Below are 16504 nucleotides of genomic sequence, written 5' to 3'. Positions count from 1 at the left end.
GGATAGGATAGAAAATAGGAATATAGCAATAGAATATGGCAATAGAAAAGAACAGAACAGAACATGGGATAGAATAGAATAGAATAGAATAGAATAGAATAGAAAAGAGTAGAGTAGAATAGAGTAGAGTAGAGTAGAGTAGAGTAGAGTAGAGTAGAGTAGAGTAGAAGAATAGAATAGAATAGAATATAGGAATAGAATAAGGAATAGAATAGAATAAGAAATAGAATAGAATAGATTAAAATAAAATAAAATAAAATAAGGAATAGAATAAGGAATAAGGAATAGAATAAGGAATAAGGAATAGAATAGAATAAGGAATAAGGAATAGAATAGAATAAGGAATAAGGAATAGAATAGAATAAGAAATAGAATAGAATAGAATAGAATAGAATAGAATAGAATAGAATAGAATAGAATAGAATAGAATAGAATAGAATAGAATAGAATAGAATAGAATAGAATAGAATAGAATAGAAGGGCAGTGGGAAGAGTCAGCCTGCAATGCTTCATTCTAACCACTGTCCCACCAGGGCTCGCCCTTCCTTCCTTCCTGCCTTCCTTCCTTCCTTCCTTCCTTCCTTCCTTCCTTCCTTCCTTCCTTCCTTCCTTCCTTCCTTCCTTCCTTCCTTCCTTTCTTCCTCTCTCCCTCCCTCCCTTGCAATAGCACTTAGACTTCTATACCGCTTCTAAGCGGTTTACAGAATCAGCCTCTTGCCCCCCAACAATCTGTGTCCTCGTTTTATGAACCTCGGAAGGATGGACGGCTGAGTCTATCCTGAACTCCGTCAGGATCGAATTCCCGGCAGTGGGCAGAGTTAGCCTGCAATGCTGCACTGTAACCGCTACGTCACCAGTATATGGTTTACCTTAAATTAATTAAATTAAATTTATATTTAAACCAAGGGAAAAAAAAACACCAAGGAAAAAATACCTTCGTTGATCTTTGGGGCGCCATCCTGGCCTGCGGCTGCCATGCCAATCCTGTGTTCCATCGTGCCGCCAGGCGCAGCTCGGCCAGCTCCTGATGGCAGGCCTCGGGCACGCTCGGCTGAGAGTCCCAAAACCTGCAAGGCACGGGACCCCCCAGGACTCAGCTGCCACGCCTGCTTGCTGAGGGTGCAACGGTGCCCTTCTGACGGTTTCCAGCAGGCACAACCTCACAACCGCAGCTTCCAGGCGGCTTTTGTTGCCTGGGGCTGGGAGGCCTTGAATTAGAACCGCTCAGGAAGTGACCGAAGTTAAGAAAGGACCTGAAAAAAAGGGACTCACGGCCGGTCCTCGGAATTACGACCGTCGCAGCATCCCAAGGGTCACGTGGTCAAAATCTGGGCACTTGTCAACTGGTATGTATTTATGAGGATTGCAGTATCCCAGGGTCAGGTGATCATAATTTGGAGCCCCCAAATCCGGGAGAGGGGTGGGTTATGAAATATGAAGCATAATTTTCTTTCTTTCCTTCCTTCTTTCTTTTTTTTTTTTTTCTTTCTTTCTTTCTTTCTTTCTTTCTTTCTTTCTTTCTTTCTTTCTTTCTTTCTTTCTTTCTTTCTTTCTTTCTTTCTTTCTTTCTTTCTTTTTTTTTCTTCTTTCTTTCCTTCCCATCTTTCTTTCCTTCCCTCCCTCCCTCCTTCCCTCCCTCTTTCTTTCCTTCCTTCCAATCTTTTTGTCAGATGTAAATGCCTTATTCTCCAATGTGTAAATAATGTATATATGGAACATCAGAGGTTAACTTATTCTTTGGACTTTAATGTATTCATAACTTACCACTCCCATTCCTAGCTCCACCCCTTGTATATATAAGGAGCCACCCTCACCATTCTCGTCGCTTCTACCTTGAATATTCAGTGAATATAGAATGCCTATCATAATTAAAAAGAAATATATTTAAAGCTCTAACTCCTATTATCTTTATTGAGTCTGATCCTGAAAATATTGCAACAAGCTGGTAGCAGAGGATGGTTAATTGACTCAATAAGTAATTAAAAATGTCCAAGAAAGATAGGCCCAACACCAGGGCCTACAGCAAAGAAATAGAAACTGATCAAGAGATGATCAACGAATCCACCAATGCGATTTCGAGAGAATCCGAAGAATACACCACTGAAGAAGAAGAACTAATGAGTGAAAATAATGACCAGAAAGAAATCGAAATAGAAAATAACGAACTCAGGTCAGAGATATTAAAGATACTAAAAAGCCAAAAGAATGATGAAAGTCTCATCGCGGACCTCCAGGAGATGCTGAAGAACAGCGGAGCAGCGAGAGAGAAAAACGTCATTAAAGAAAAACCCAAAGATCAAAAAACCGTAAGTGAGATGACTACTGAGAAAATAGTTGTTAAAAAGAAAAGATGTGATCCCGCGCGAAATTTTGAATGGCAGCCATCTTGGTTTCAACGAACTTCAAAAGAGAATGGAGCAGAGCCAATCAAAACGCTCAGTTCAAAATTTCTGGCGCGAAAAACACTATCAGACGAAGAAAGTGAGAAAGAAGTCTCAAACTCTTCAGATGATCCAAAATCAGAAAGTGAAGACGATTTAACAAAATCTCAAGTAAAATCAGCAATGAAAACGCTTTTTGCTGCTTTTGGGCCAAGACTGAAAATTACCAAGACATCTACGAAGAAGCAAGAAATCAAACCGGCGACTCAAGACCTGCACGCTCCCATCCTGACTTCGAAAGCGACGACGCCCGAGCCCAGAGAGCCATGCCGATTTCGCCCTACACCACAGACAAAATCGAATACCAACGCACACAAAAAGAAGAAAAGAACCGTCGCCACCACCAGAACCCCAAAAACCGAGCCAGAGACCGACTCATCTGAGGAGGAGCGGATCGAGAGAGCTGAAAGGGAGAGAACCTTCCACGACGCCACCAAAGAAGAAATGAGCAACGCGCATGTGCGAAACTACGTAGACGACCCAGAAGGACTTGAACTGGCCAGAGAACCGCGCAGACTCATTGCAAGCATCCCAATGCCGTTCTGTAATTTCCTGCACTTGAGAGATCACGGACTGCCCCAGGTTGTAAGTAATGGACAGAATAATGTAGGTAACTTACCCAGTGACTTCCCAAAACTTAGAATTGATGGCATTAATTTACAAGAGTGGTATCAACAGCTTCAGGTTATTTTCATGAAAGAAAATTTACTATTCTTTATAACTAGCCCTCCAAGAAGACCTTGGACTTTAAAAATAGATTGTTTACATCATAGAGCATTTTTCATAATAATATCTAGCGTGTCTCCTGCAATGTATCATAGCATCAAACCAAACCTAACTGTATCAGAAATAATTCAATGCATGTTTAATCTATTTCACAGCGATAGCGTAGCTACAACCACAAGAATGTCTAAGGATTTCTTTTCCTCTAGAGTAAAACCAGGGGTTTCTATAAGTGAGCATTTGATAAATCTAAACAAAATAAGAGCTGAGCTACAATTGAGGGGGGAAGTGATTTCAGATCAAACAATGAAAAGTGTTATTATCAATTCACTTGATCCATCATGGGATAGCTTTATGTCACACTTAGATACCATTAATTTGGGATATTTATCCATAGAAAGTCTATCTAACAAATTGATAGCAGAAGACAATTCAAGAAAAAATCGATCCAGTAACCAAACAGACCACAAACCTTTTAGGAAAGTAGTCTTTCAAGATAAACATAATGAGGCCTTTAGATGCTACAATTGTGGATCCAGGGAACATAGTAGAAGAGACTGCCCCAAAGTCTCAAGAGAGAGACATAGACCAGAATATAGGAGCAAATATAATTACAGACAATCTTCCACAGATAGACACAAATATAGAAGCCCACCAAATTACAAAGAAGGTAGAGGGGGTAGAGAAAATTCAAAAGAGAGGAAATCTGGGTCACTGAATGGGCTAAATAAACAAGACAGCACCAGAACACAGCAGGATGAGAATAACAATTGGCTTATTGATTCTGGTGCAACAAATCACACCACCAACAACAAAAGTATATTATCTTCATTTATAGAAGATAAGTTTGTGATAAAGGTAGCTAATCAAGAAAAGGTTCAAGTACTAGGCAAAGGAAATGTGACCTTGCCTGGTCTAGGGAAAATAGAGGGGGTATTATTAATCCCAGAAATACCTCACAACATACTAAGTGCCATAAAATTAAGCAGAGAATCTGATATCAATATAGTTTTCTCAAAGGGGAAAGCAACTATAGAAAAGAACAAAACAAATGTAGGTACTGTAATGATAAAAGGAGGTCTACCCTATCTGATAACTAAAGAAAGATGTTTACATAACATTGATTCAAATATGGAAGATTGTATTGAAGCAGATGATGAAAATGTCAGTAACAGTGACAATGATGAGTGTAGAATAACTCATGATCACAAAAATACATACAAGGAAAAGAAACCAAAAATAGGTAAACCAATTCATGATGAGTGTGCTCACATCTTACACAGGAAGTTAGGACATGCAAGCTTTCCTGTAGTACAAAAAATGACTGAACACGCAGAAGGTGTCAAAATAAAAAATTGTGAAAATTATTTGGAATGCTCAGTATGTAAGTCCACCAAACTAAAAACCAGTCCCAGACCAAAAAAATCTAACAGATCAACTAACAATATTTTTGATTTGGTACACATGGACTTAGTTGGTCCATTAAGTCCCTCAATTACCTATAGAAAACGTTACTTCCTAACAATAGTGGATGACTACAGCCGATATGGTTTTGTTTACACATTAAAGCACAAGGATGAAACATTTCAGAAATTTAAGGAATTCTACAAACGTATAGAAACACAACATAATATCAGAATAAAGCAAATTATGACAGATAGGGGATGTGAGTTCATGTCTAAAGAGTTCTCCCAATGGTTAAAGGATAGAGGAATGTTACATTTCACGTCCAATCCTTTTTCTGCATTTCAAAATGGAGTTGCAGAGAGGAAAAATTCCACACTACAAACCATGATTAGGTGCACATTAGAGGATGCTGGTTTAGGCAAACAATTTTGGTCAGAGGCATTACATTATTCGAATTACACTCAAAATAGAACCTGGTCCAGTATTGTGAATAAGACACCATATGAGGTGATGTACAATAGAAAACCCAAATTATCACACATGCACATATTTGGAGTCACTGCAGACGTACACATACCTAAACAATTGAGGAGAAAGGGAGAAAACGTATCCAGGAGATTAAGATTCATGGGATACGAAACTGGAACCAAAGGGTACAGATTTATTGATAGTAATAACAAATTTATAGTATCCAGAACAGCTGTGTTCCATGAACAGGCCAATTGGTCAAAATTGCACCTTAATGAAATATTTCCTAATAAATGTAAAGATACGATATCTTGCGAGGAAGGAACAACAGAAAATCAAAATATTAACAAAAGTAAGAACAAAACCAAAACTTGGACTAATAGTCAGCATAAAATAAAGACAGACACATTAACAAAAAAGGAAGCTAGATATTTGCATGATAACCATAGCAAGCCTGAAAGAACTATTAGAAACAATAGAAACCAAATACCAAATAAATACAAAGATTACATAATGCATATGAATGGAAAACAAATAACACCTAATACATATGAAGAAGTATTGAAACTTCCACATGAAGAAAGAGAAAAATGGGAACTAGCTATGGAAAAAGAGATGGAAAGTTTACAAGGATTAAATGTATTCACACCTGCGATCGCACCTAAGGATAAAACAATTATAGGTACCAGGTGGATTTATAAAATTAAGAACTTAGAAGGAGGCAATACCTTATACAAGGCTAGACTAGTTGCACAAGGCTATGCACAAAAATATCCAGAAGACTATACTGATACATATTCACCCACAGTGAGAACAGAGAGTGTCAAAACAGCCCTTGTAGTAGCATCTGCACTCAATCTGGACGTATTCCAATATGACATACAGACCGCATACTTACATGCAAAATTAGATAAGGAAATATATGTAAGAGCACCACACAGTCAATACACTAATAAGAACGAAATTTGGTTATTAAATAAGAGTCTGTACGGATTAAAGCAATCCGGCAAAAGATGGTACGATTGCTTGGTAAAAGTACTTAAGACCATGGATTTCAACGCCACCACTGCTGATAATTGTTTCTTTGTAAAAAAGAGTAATGATCATATTGAATTTGTATTAATTTACGTGGACGATATTTTATACATTGGAAAGCATAAAGAGAGCAGGGAAATCTTTGTAAATAAGTTAAATGAACACTTCTCACTGAAATCTCTGGGTAAAGTGAATAAATACCTTGGTGTGCAAATTAACAAAACTAAAAGGGGATTCAAACTTACACAGAAAGATAAAATCATCGAACTCCTAAACAAATGTAACTTAAATAATGCCAAAACCTGTGACACCCCTATGCAAACTGATTTTCTTAGAAACACTGATGAATCTTCCCCTGAGTTTAAAGACAACACATTTTACAGATCAGTTATAGGTTCACTCCTTTATATATCTAATTGGACTAGGCCAGATATTGCATTACCTCTCAATCTATTGTCAAGATATGTTAGTAAACCAACCTTGTATCATTGGGAAGCTGTCAAAAGAATTCTAAGATATCTGAAGGGTACATTAGATTTTTGTTTAATGTTGGAACCCAATAATGACAGAGAACCAAAAATTACTTGTTATGCTGATGCAGATTGGGCTGGTGATACATCATGCAGAAAGAGTACTTCTGGTTATGTTTTTCTATTGAATGATTGTCCAGTTTACTGGTATACTGGTAAACAAGAACTAGTAGCCACTTCTACTACAGAAGCGGAATATGTTTGTTTGTCCAAGGCTGCAAATAACCTTGTATGGTTCAATGATCTGATCACTGATGTTTGGAAGAAACCCACCTTACCATTTATTATGCATGAAGACAATAAAGCGGCCATTGAAATATCCAGATCCGATGCAATTGGACAAAGGTCCAGGCATATTGATATAAAGTTTAAGCATGTGAGACAACTGTCTCAAGACGGATTCATTAAAGCAATACATTGCGATACTTCTGAACAATTAGCTGACATATTAACAAAACCCTTACCTTCTAAACAACACAAATATTTAACTTCTAAATTATATGTATTATATTGTCCTGAATCAGAATGTAATTGGTGTTGTGTAACGAACCGGCATTTAGAGGGGGATTTGTCAGATGTAAATGCCTTATTCTCCAATGTGTAAATAATGTATATATGGAACATCAGAGGTTAACTTATTCTTTGGACTTTAATGTATTCATAACTTACCACTCCCATTCCTAGCTCCACCCCTTGTATATATAAGGAGCCACCCTCACCATTCTCGTCGCTTCTACCTTGAATATTCAGTGAATATAGAATGCCTATCATAATTAAAAAGAAATATATTTAAAGCTCTAACTCCTATTATCTTTATTGAGTCTGATCCTGAAAATATTGCAACACTTTTCTTCCCTTCCTTCCTTCCCTCCCTCTTTCTTCCCTCCTTCCCTCCTTCTTTCCTTCCTTCTCATCTTTCTTCCCTCCCTCCTCCTTTCCTTCCTTCCCATCTTTTCTTCCCTTCCTTCCTTCCTTCCTTTCTTCTTCCCTCCCTTCCCATCTTTCTTTTCTTCCTTCCCTCCTTCCTTCTTCCCTTCCTCCCTCCTTCTTTCCTTCCTTCCCATCTTTTCTTCCCTTCCTTCCCTCCTTCCCTCTTTCTTTCCTCTTTCCCTTCCTCCCTCCCTCCTTCCCTCTCTCTTTCTTCCCTCCCTCCCTCCTTCTTTCCTTCCTTCCCATCTTTTTCCTTCCTTCCTTCCCTCCCTCCCTCTTCAAGCTACCAAGGTTGAGAAACACTGTTCGAGAGGTTATATTTTGCATTTTGAAGAATGGGAAGACTCACCGCTCCCCCGTCAAGAGCTCCAGGGCAAGCAGGGCGGCCGGCAAAGTCGCTTCCTTCTCGACTAGCTCGGCTTCGGCGTGCCGGCGGAACTGCTGGCGCCAGGACTCTGGGTCCCTGCAGCGAGAAGAGAAATCAGACAGAATTAAAATCCTTTATTTGGCCAAATGGGATTATTAGACGCACTGGGGAGAAGCTCTCAGTATAACATTAGTCCTCGATTTACGACAGTTCATTTAGGGACCGTTCGAAATTACATCACTGGAAAAAGCGACTTGTGACCATTGTTCACACTTACGACCCCATGGTCACGTGATCGAAATCTGGATGCTCGTCAACTGGCTCATTTTTATGACGGTCATGCAATCCCCTTTTTTGCGGCCTTCTGACGAGCAAGGTCAGTGGGGAAGCCAAATTCACTTAACAGCCAGCTTACTAATTGAACAAGGGTGGTGATTCATTTAACAACGGTGGGAAGGAAGGTCGTAAAATGAAGCCAACGTCAAATAAATGTCTCACTTAACAACAGAAATTTTGGGCTCCATTCAGCCCGACATTTCCCTAGCTAAGCGGAAAACTTGTGAAGTGAGTTTTGCTCCATGTCGCCACCTTTCCTGCCACCGTTGTTAAGTGAATCACTGCCATCAGTAACCTGGTTGTTACAGGAATTCAGCTTCCTTGACGACGTTGCTCGTCAGAAAGTCGCCAGAGGGGGATCATGTGACCTCGGGACACCGTGGCCGTCATAACTATGAACCACTTGTCAAGCATCCGAATGCAAATCACATGACCAAGGGGATGCTGGAATGGTCGTAAGTGTGAAAAATGGTCGTAAGTCCCTTTTATCAGCACCATTGTAATTTTGAACAGTCACGAGTTGAAAGGTCGAAAGTCGAGGACTATCCGTAATGCCTAATCTGGTGTCTGCCTATACGGAAGCCCCTGGGATGTTTTCGACATAGAAGGAGACTCACCTGCCCTCCAGAAGGCGGGGCTGGGCCAGGAGAGCAGCTATCTCTCCCTGCTTCCTCTGCTGCAGCTGTAGGAGAGCTTGTCCTGCCGTGGGACGATACTGCCCCACAACGGAGCCGGTCCCGGAGCTGGTAAGGAAGAAGATCAAGAATTCACAAATGAAAAGCAAAAACTTTATAGGAAACTAATTTGGGGGGCCTCTTTTATTGCGCAGTCAGACGGAAAGTTATTTGTCTAGAGAAAATGGAGAATACAGGCAGTCCTCAACTTATGACAGTTTGTTTAGTGACCGTTCGAAGCTACGTAACTGAAAAAAGGGACTTACGACCGGTTTTGACACTTACGACCGTTGCAGCATCCCCTGTGGTCACGGGATCAAAAATCAGATGTTTGGCAACTGGTTCGTATTTATGATACGTTAGGTTCACCATCACGGCTCTATACTATTGGGGACAAATGGCTGTCCAGTCTCTTCTTGGATCTACTTAGATTGAATCTACTTCTCATCTAGGGGTGACAAGATAACAGTGTTCCAATGTTTGAGGGGCTGCCCCAAAGAAGAGGGGAGTCAACCTATTCTCCAAAGCACCAGAAAGCAAGAAAAAGAAACAATGGATGGAAACTCATCAAGGAGAGAAGCAACCTGGAACTAAGAAGAAACTTCCTAACAGTGAGGACAATTAACCGGTGGAACAGCTTGCCACCAGAAATCGTGGGTGCTCCATCACTGGAGGTTTTTAAGAAGAGACTGGACAACCATTTGTCTGACATGGTATAGGGGACTCCTGACTGAGGAGAGGGTTGGACTAGAAGACCTCCAAGCTCCCTTCCAACTCTATGATTCTGTTATAGTGCCATTTGGCAGTCCGAATTGGAGATGCAATTGGGTTTCCCATCAACTGCTGGAGATCTTCTCCACCAACCTTCTTCACAGGAGATCGGTGGCTGTGGTGGGGTCAAAAAACTCAAGAGGACCCCCGAGATCTCACAGTCAGATCCACCACCTTGGATCCAGATGGCCTTGCAGTCCTTTTCCAAACCTTTGACCATTTTTGGTTGCAAGTTCTTTGGCTGATCAGAGCCATACCTGATCTGGTGCCCGGCCCCTGGGAGATTGGAGAGGGGCAGAAGGCTCCCCTGGGGCAAAGCCAACTCCACCAGCGCCATCATCTCCAGGATCTTCTCCTCCTTCGTGTGGTCGGCCAGGGATGTCCATAACTGCTGTCCTGCGAGAAGAAGAAGAAGACGAAGACTGCGTGTGGAGCCTTCAACTGAACAGCTCTCCCTCAACTGAAGGGGAGGGAGACAACATCTCCCATCTACAACACAATCCTTTCAGCAGTTCCAAGAAGGCTCCACACCCAGCACTGGCTTTCCTATATTCTTATCACTAGTTCGCCGCGTGTGCACACGCTCGCTTCACGTGTGCCCCTTCCGCGCATGCGCCCACTCTCGAAAACATGCCTAAATAGGACGCCATAGAGGCAGGGCGGCTGGGTACGATCTCTGCTACCGATTCGCTCGAACCGTTACGAACTGGCTGAATGCCACCTCTGTCCCCACCAATTTGCAACACTCAGGTGACCCCGACGACACAGGTGAACATCCAAGTGGCCTCAGTGACTCTCAGAGAGACTACTAATGTCCAGAAGACTGCAAGGAATAGAAATCAGGTGCTTTTTCAAGAGGCAACTGGACTTTCTGGGGGTTTTTTTTAATTGATACATTTTTCTTTAATAAACATAAAAATTCAGTATCTATATCAGGGGTCCTCAAACTTGGCAGCTTTAAGACTTGTGGACTTCAACTCCCAGAATTCTCCAGCCAGTTGGCTGGAGAATTCTGGGAGTTGAAGTCCACAAGACTTAAAGCTGCCAAGTTTGAAGATCTCTGATCTATGTGAACAGCGTGTTTTCCGAGTACAATTCGTTTTGAATAACAAAAATATATATATAGAAATAATAGACTTCCGGTTGGCACTGCTGGCATTGTGGACGGTCTCTCCGGCCCGCTGGCCCCGTGATCTCGTAAAAGCCGCTTTGACAGCATTAAGCAGCTGTCTGGCGGCTTGAAAACCTCTCCATCGGGAGAAGAAGGAGAGGAGAGCCGGTGGGTGTGGGTAGAGCTCCCCGTAAGCCTCCTGGATAATTCCACTTATCCCTACTGGGAAACCTTTATTATATAGTTAATCATTCTCTTAAGCTTTTTAATTTCTAACCTCTTGTTTCTGCTAGTTAGCCATTGGTAAAACAAATCCCATGTTGAAAAGTATTCTGTTTCTTCCTTCTCCTTTATTTTGAGTGTTAATCTATCCATCTCTGCACATTCTAATTTTTTTTTTAATAACACTTTCATCTGAAGGGAGCTCTTCATTTCTCCACTGTTGTTCAAACAGAATTCTCGCTGCTGTTAAGACATGTAAAATTAGATATGTATTCCCTTTATTATACTGCTCTGATAAAATGCCCCAAAGAAATATTTCTGGTTTAAAATCAATCTGTTGTTTTGTCGTTTTTTTCTAACCATGTGTGTATTTTTGTGACTTTCTGGTTTTTCTTTGAAGACATTTCGCTTCTCAACCAAGAAGCTTCTTCAGCTCTGGGAAGCTCTGAAGCTCATCCAAGAAGCTTCTTCAGAGCTCCTTGGATGAGAAGCGAAACGTCTCCAAAGAAAAACCAAGAAAGTCCAGTTGCCTCTTGAAAAAGCACCTTTGGGACAACTGTGACCTGGAGGACTTGAGAATCTCCAGAGATGTTCAATCAGAACTGAGGAAGCTTCTCGGATGAGAAGCGAAACGTCTTCTAGGAAAAACAAAGTCCAGAAAAAGCACCTTCTTCCTATTTTTCTCAGCTTGGGTGGACTTGGAGATGTCCTCTCCATTCCTGTCCTGCTACCACCTTGCTCTGAGCCCTCAACCTCCCAGGTGGAATTCCTGCATCCCGGCCAACATCTTCTCACCAAAATGCCCTCTCAGCATCTCCTGGCAGAGCTTCCTTTGAAGGGCCTGGTACTTCCGTTCCAGTGCTGCCATCACTTCTGAAGCCTCCTCCACCTGCACCGAAGGGGACAGGCCCCTGGAGTCCCACCTGTGGAAGAGAAGGCCCTCCGTCATCTGCAGCAGCTCCCTGCTCTCAGGGTAGCGGTTCCTCTACCTTTGGGAGTCTTTGGAACTTGAGGTCCGATTTACTTACAACATGGAGAAAAACTTCATCCATGCTTGCCGTGGGGTCTCCTAGGAATAGGGAGGGACCTACTGTGGTCTTGAGCTATTTCTTTCCTCCCGATTGGTTCTTAACTGTGTCACTTTGATAGGACTCACTCATTAGTCTGGAGCACGTTTGGCATCTGAATTTATTCACTCTCTTTCTTTCTTTCTTTCTTTCTTTCTTTCTTTCTTTCTTTCTTTTCTTTCCTTTCTCTTTCCTTCCTTCTTCTTTCTTTCTCTTCCTTCCTACTTTCCTTTCTTCCTTCCGTCAATTTTTTCTTTCTTTCTTTCCTTTTCTCTTTCTTTCCCTTCCTTATTTCCCTTCCTTCCTTATCAATCTCCTTCCTTCCTCCTTTCAATTTTCTTCCTTCCTCCTTCCTTCATTCCTTCTTCCCTCCCTCCCTTCTTTCCTGTTTTCTTATTCTTCTATTCCTCCTTCCCTCCCTCCCATCTTCCCTGTTCCACCTTCCCTTTCTTTCTTTCTTTCTTTCTTTCTTTCTTTCTTTCTTTCTTTCTTTCTTTCTTTCTTTCTTTCTCTTTCTTTCTTTTCTTTTCTTTTCTTTCCTTCCTTCCTTCCTTCCTTCCTTCCTTCCTTCCTTCCTTCCTTCCTCACTCACTCACTCACTCACTCACTTACCCATCTCACCATCCACAGTGATTTTGGGTGGCTTACAATGCAATATCTTTCCCTCCTTTTGACTCCCTGGCCTCCTTCCCACAACCTCTTGGTCCCAGTCCTTCACTGATGGGCTGAAGACTAAGTTTGGTCTCTACCTTTTTGGATTCTTTCAAGACTTTCCTGAAATACTTTTGTCCCCCCCCAGGTTTTTCTCACCATCTGGGGACCCACCTGACCTCCTGTTCCAGGGGTTGGGATGTGTGACCTCTGGTTCCCCACCGAGAGAAGGATCTGTCCATGGTAGCACCAACGGCCTTCACAAGATGAAACACTCAATGAGCTTCAGCAAAAAAGGCTCCCATAATTTCACGTCTGTGTTTTCACAATATTTTGCCCCTCCCCAGTTAACCACCCTGTAACCCGACTTTGAATGTTGTGCAAATCTATTTCCCGAGATTAATCCATGACTCGGTTTATTGGCCAGGCCCAGAAAATGTAGTTAATTCAGTAAACCATGAGTTGGTTAACCCTGGATACGGACAATGGTGTCTAGTGGTTGGATAGGTTCATTTTTCTTCCAAGATCTCACAGGAATGACCGACTTAACCTGGTTAAAAGAATTGACCCTTTTCTGTACCAGAACTGAAGAAGCTTCTTGGATGAGAAGTGAAACGTCTTCAAGGAAAAACCAAGGAAGTCCAGTTGCCTCACGAAAAAGCACCTTTGGGGACAACCTTGACCTGGATGACTGAGAAGCTCCACAGACAAGTTGGTTGTTCCTACTTCTCAAAAGTTAGATGGTCTGAAAGTGAATGTGAGGTGGCTGTCCAGATTTGCATGCCTTCCTGAGAATTGGGTGAAGGGTAGTCTTCAAGGAATGCCTAGAAGGTCTAGAACCATCTCTTGCCTTCACCCATGGCCCCAACTCACCCATTGCCCTGGAGCACTTTGTTGTCCTCCTGAGAGGTCCTTCAGCAGCTGGTGGGCACAGCAGCCCTCCCAAGGTTGTCCACCAAAGACCTGAGTGATTGAGAAGGTGCAGAACGGAGGTGGGTCACCTTCGTAGTAGAGCAGCCATTATAAGAGGATGGGTAGGGAACAGCTTCAGAGGGAAGGGTGGGTAGCCCCTCATCCTTCTACCCCAGCATTTATTGCCCTGAAGGACACCTGGAGATCTCCTGCCTCTGCTTGGACACAACCCACCGTTGAGTTTGCATCCAAGACCAACCTTCTACAAGTCCCATCATCCACAATGGCTAGGGATGGTGGGGATAACAAAACAGCAGAGTTGGAAGGGTCCTTGGAGGTCTTCTAGTCCAACCCTCTGTTCAAGCAGGCGACCCTAAACCATTCCGGCCAAATGGTTGTCCAATCTCTTCTTGAAAACCTCCAGTGTTGGAGCACCCACAACTTCTAGAGGCAGGCTGTTCCACTGGTTAATTGTCCTCACTGTATTCTCCTTAATTCCAGGTTGCTTCTCTCCTTGATTGCTTTCCATCCGTTGTTTCTTGTCCTGCCTTCGGGCGCTTTGGAAAATAAGTGGACCTCCTCTTCTTTGGGGCAGCCCCTCAAACACTGGAAGGCTGTTATCATGTCAACCCTAGTCCTTTTTTTGTCCAGAATGGTCTTCTGCTTGAGAAGGGGGTTGGGCTGGAAGACCTCCAAAGGACCTCCTTCCAAGTTTGTTATTCAATATGCATGTATCCCATGTAACATTTCAAGAAGTTTCCCCTCATCCCATCAAATCTCATACACGTTGAGCCAATATGAGCAACTTTTATCACTTCTCCTCTTCCAGATCATTTCTCAAAACTGTTTTGGGTCAACGTCTACTCTTCTTCACAGAAACCCATGACTTCCTTTAGTCTAAAAGCCCAACCTTCTCGTCTTGTAGAGCAATGCTTTGGTAGAACTTAGAACATCTCCTACCTGGTAGACAGCAGCTCGCAGCTGGGCCCTTTCTTCTGGCGTCTGGAAAGGCCCACGAGGGAGGTCCCCATGTCCCCGAAGCCCCTGGGTCCCTGGGTGAGGTGGTCTGACATCCATCTGGAGGCCGTGAAGGCCAGCAACTCTCTCCTTCAAAGAGTGGGGAGGAAGTAGCTTTGATGACGATTAAGGTGTATTATGGCAGGACTGCCCTCTTATTCATTCTCCTAGAATACAAACCCCATCATCCAGGCTGGTTGGGGATGATGGTATACCCAAACCCAGGCTTGAAGGAAGCTGGCGCCTTTCTCTTGGCTTCTTGCTCAGAGCAGGTTGGAGTTTGATGACTTAAAACAATGTTTCTCAACCACAGCATGGCGGATTCTGGGAGTTGGAGTCCACCCCTCTTAAAGCCTGCCAACTGGGGGATTCTGGGAGTTGGAGTCCACCCATCTTAAAGAATGCTAGGTGGGGGATTCTGGGAGTTGGAGTCCACCCCTCTCAAAGCCTGCCAACTGGGGGATTCTGGGAGTTGGAGTCCACCCATCTCAAAGCCTGCCGGCTGTCCCGAGGGAGGATTTTTCCCAAGGCCAAAGCCGGCAAAGTCCTCAGACTCTCCCACCCCCTCAAAAAGAGCTGATTTTGCAGAGCCCACAAGCCAGGGGGGAGACCTCACTTGGTACTGATTAGGCTTTAACCTTGGTTACTTTCCAGAGGGGGCGGGTGGGTGGGGGATGGTTGCTGAGCTTGGCCATCAGGAAGAGGGGCCCTTCAGTCTATAAACCCCTGCAAGGGGGGAGCCCCTCCTCAGCCCCAAGTGGGGTGGGGGGAGCAGGCAGGGGAATTGGCCAATGTTACTCAGAGGAAACACGGAGGGGCACCCCTGAGGATTCAAGAGGGACCAAGAAAGGGGGGGGAGCAGAAGGGCAGCATCCCCCCCCACCTCTATCGGCTGTTCCTCCCTACCTGCTTTGGGGGAGAGAAGGAAAAGAGCCCACCCATCCCCATCCCCAACCTCCTACCTCTACGACTTTGGAGACTTGGTTGCGGAGAGTGGGGGACAAGACGGGTACTCCCCCGCTTCCCTCCAGGGAAGAAAGACGCCAGGAAGCTCTCAGCTGACACCCCCCCCTCCCCTGGCCTCAATTATTCAAGGGCTGCCTGATATCCGAGAGCCGCAACTCTCCCCTGCACCCAGAGAGAGCTGCTGCGGAGCCACTCCGGTTACAGGCGCCGGCTTCTCTCTTTCTCCCTTCCTTTCATTCTCTTTCTATCATTCATTCTTTCTTTCTCTCTCATTTTCTTTATTGCTCATCCTTTCTCTCATTCTCTCTCTCATTCTCTCACTCTCCCATTCTCTTTCATTCTCTCTCATTCTCATTCTCCCAATCTCACTCTCCCATTCTTTATCTTTCATTCTTTCTTTTTCTCCTTATCTCTCATTCTTTCTTTCATTCTTTCTCTTATTCTTTCTCATTCCCTCATTCTCTTTATATTTCATTCTTTCTCACTTTCTCATTCTCTTTACCGCTCATTCTTTCTCATTCTCTCCCATTCTTTCATTCGCTCTCGTTCTCATTCTCTCAATCTCTCATTCTCTCCCATTCATTCTTTCTCATTCTTTTTCTCCTTATCTCTTTTTCTTTCATTCTTTCTTATTCTTTCTCATTCTTTCATTCTTTCACTCTTTCTCTCATTCTCTTTATCTCATTCTCTCCCATTCATTCTTTCTCATTCTTTTTCTCCTTATCTTTTTCTTTCATTCTTTCTTATTCTGTCATTCTTTCATTATTTCTCTTTCTCTCATTCTCATTCTCTCATTCTCTTTATCTCATTCTCTCCCAATCTTTCTTTCATTCTCTCATTCTCATTCTCTCAATCTCTCATTCTCTCCCATTCTCT

The 16504-nt window shown here is 43.0% G+C and overlaps 1 protein-coding gene across 1 annotated transcript in view; it reads right to left on the bottom strand.

The window, feature by feature from the left end:
- Nucleotides 1–15830, bottom strand: part of LOC117656230 (uncharacterized) — a 34509-nt gene extending 18679 nt beyond the window's left edge. The window contains exons 1-9 of the mRNA XM_087873498.1: nt 15625–15830; nt 14606–14752; nt 13607–13696; nt 12908–12990; nt 11811–11938; nt 9940–10078; nt 8855–8980; nt 7884–7997; nt 935–1067 (exon numbers count right to left, since the gene is read on the bottom strand). Coding sequence (XP_087729624.1) covers nt 935–1067; nt 7884–7997; nt 8855–8980; nt 9940–10078; nt 11811–11938; nt 12908–12990; nt 13607–13696; nt 14606–14722 — 930 coding nt within the window. The 5' untranslated portion in view covers nt 14723–14752; nt 15625–15830. The remainder of the gene's footprint in view (nt 1–934; nt 1068–7883; nt 7998–8854; nt 8981–9939; nt 10079–11810; nt 11939–12907; nt 12991–13606; nt 13697–14605; nt 14753–15624) is intronic.
- Between the last annotated feature and the right edge of the window lie 674 nt (nt 15831–16504).

This window comes from Pantherophis guttatus, chromosome 7 (assembly GCF_059756535.1).
Source record: "Pantherophis guttatus breed Tessera chromosome 7, ASM5975653v1, whole genome shotgun sequence".
Classification (NCBI taxonomy): domain Eukaryota; kingdom Metazoa; phylum Chordata; class Lepidosauria; order Squamata; family Colubridae; genus Pantherophis; species Pantherophis guttatus.
Note: the sequence above shows the minus strand (reverse complement) of the source record. Positions and strands in the feature narration are given on the sequence as shown.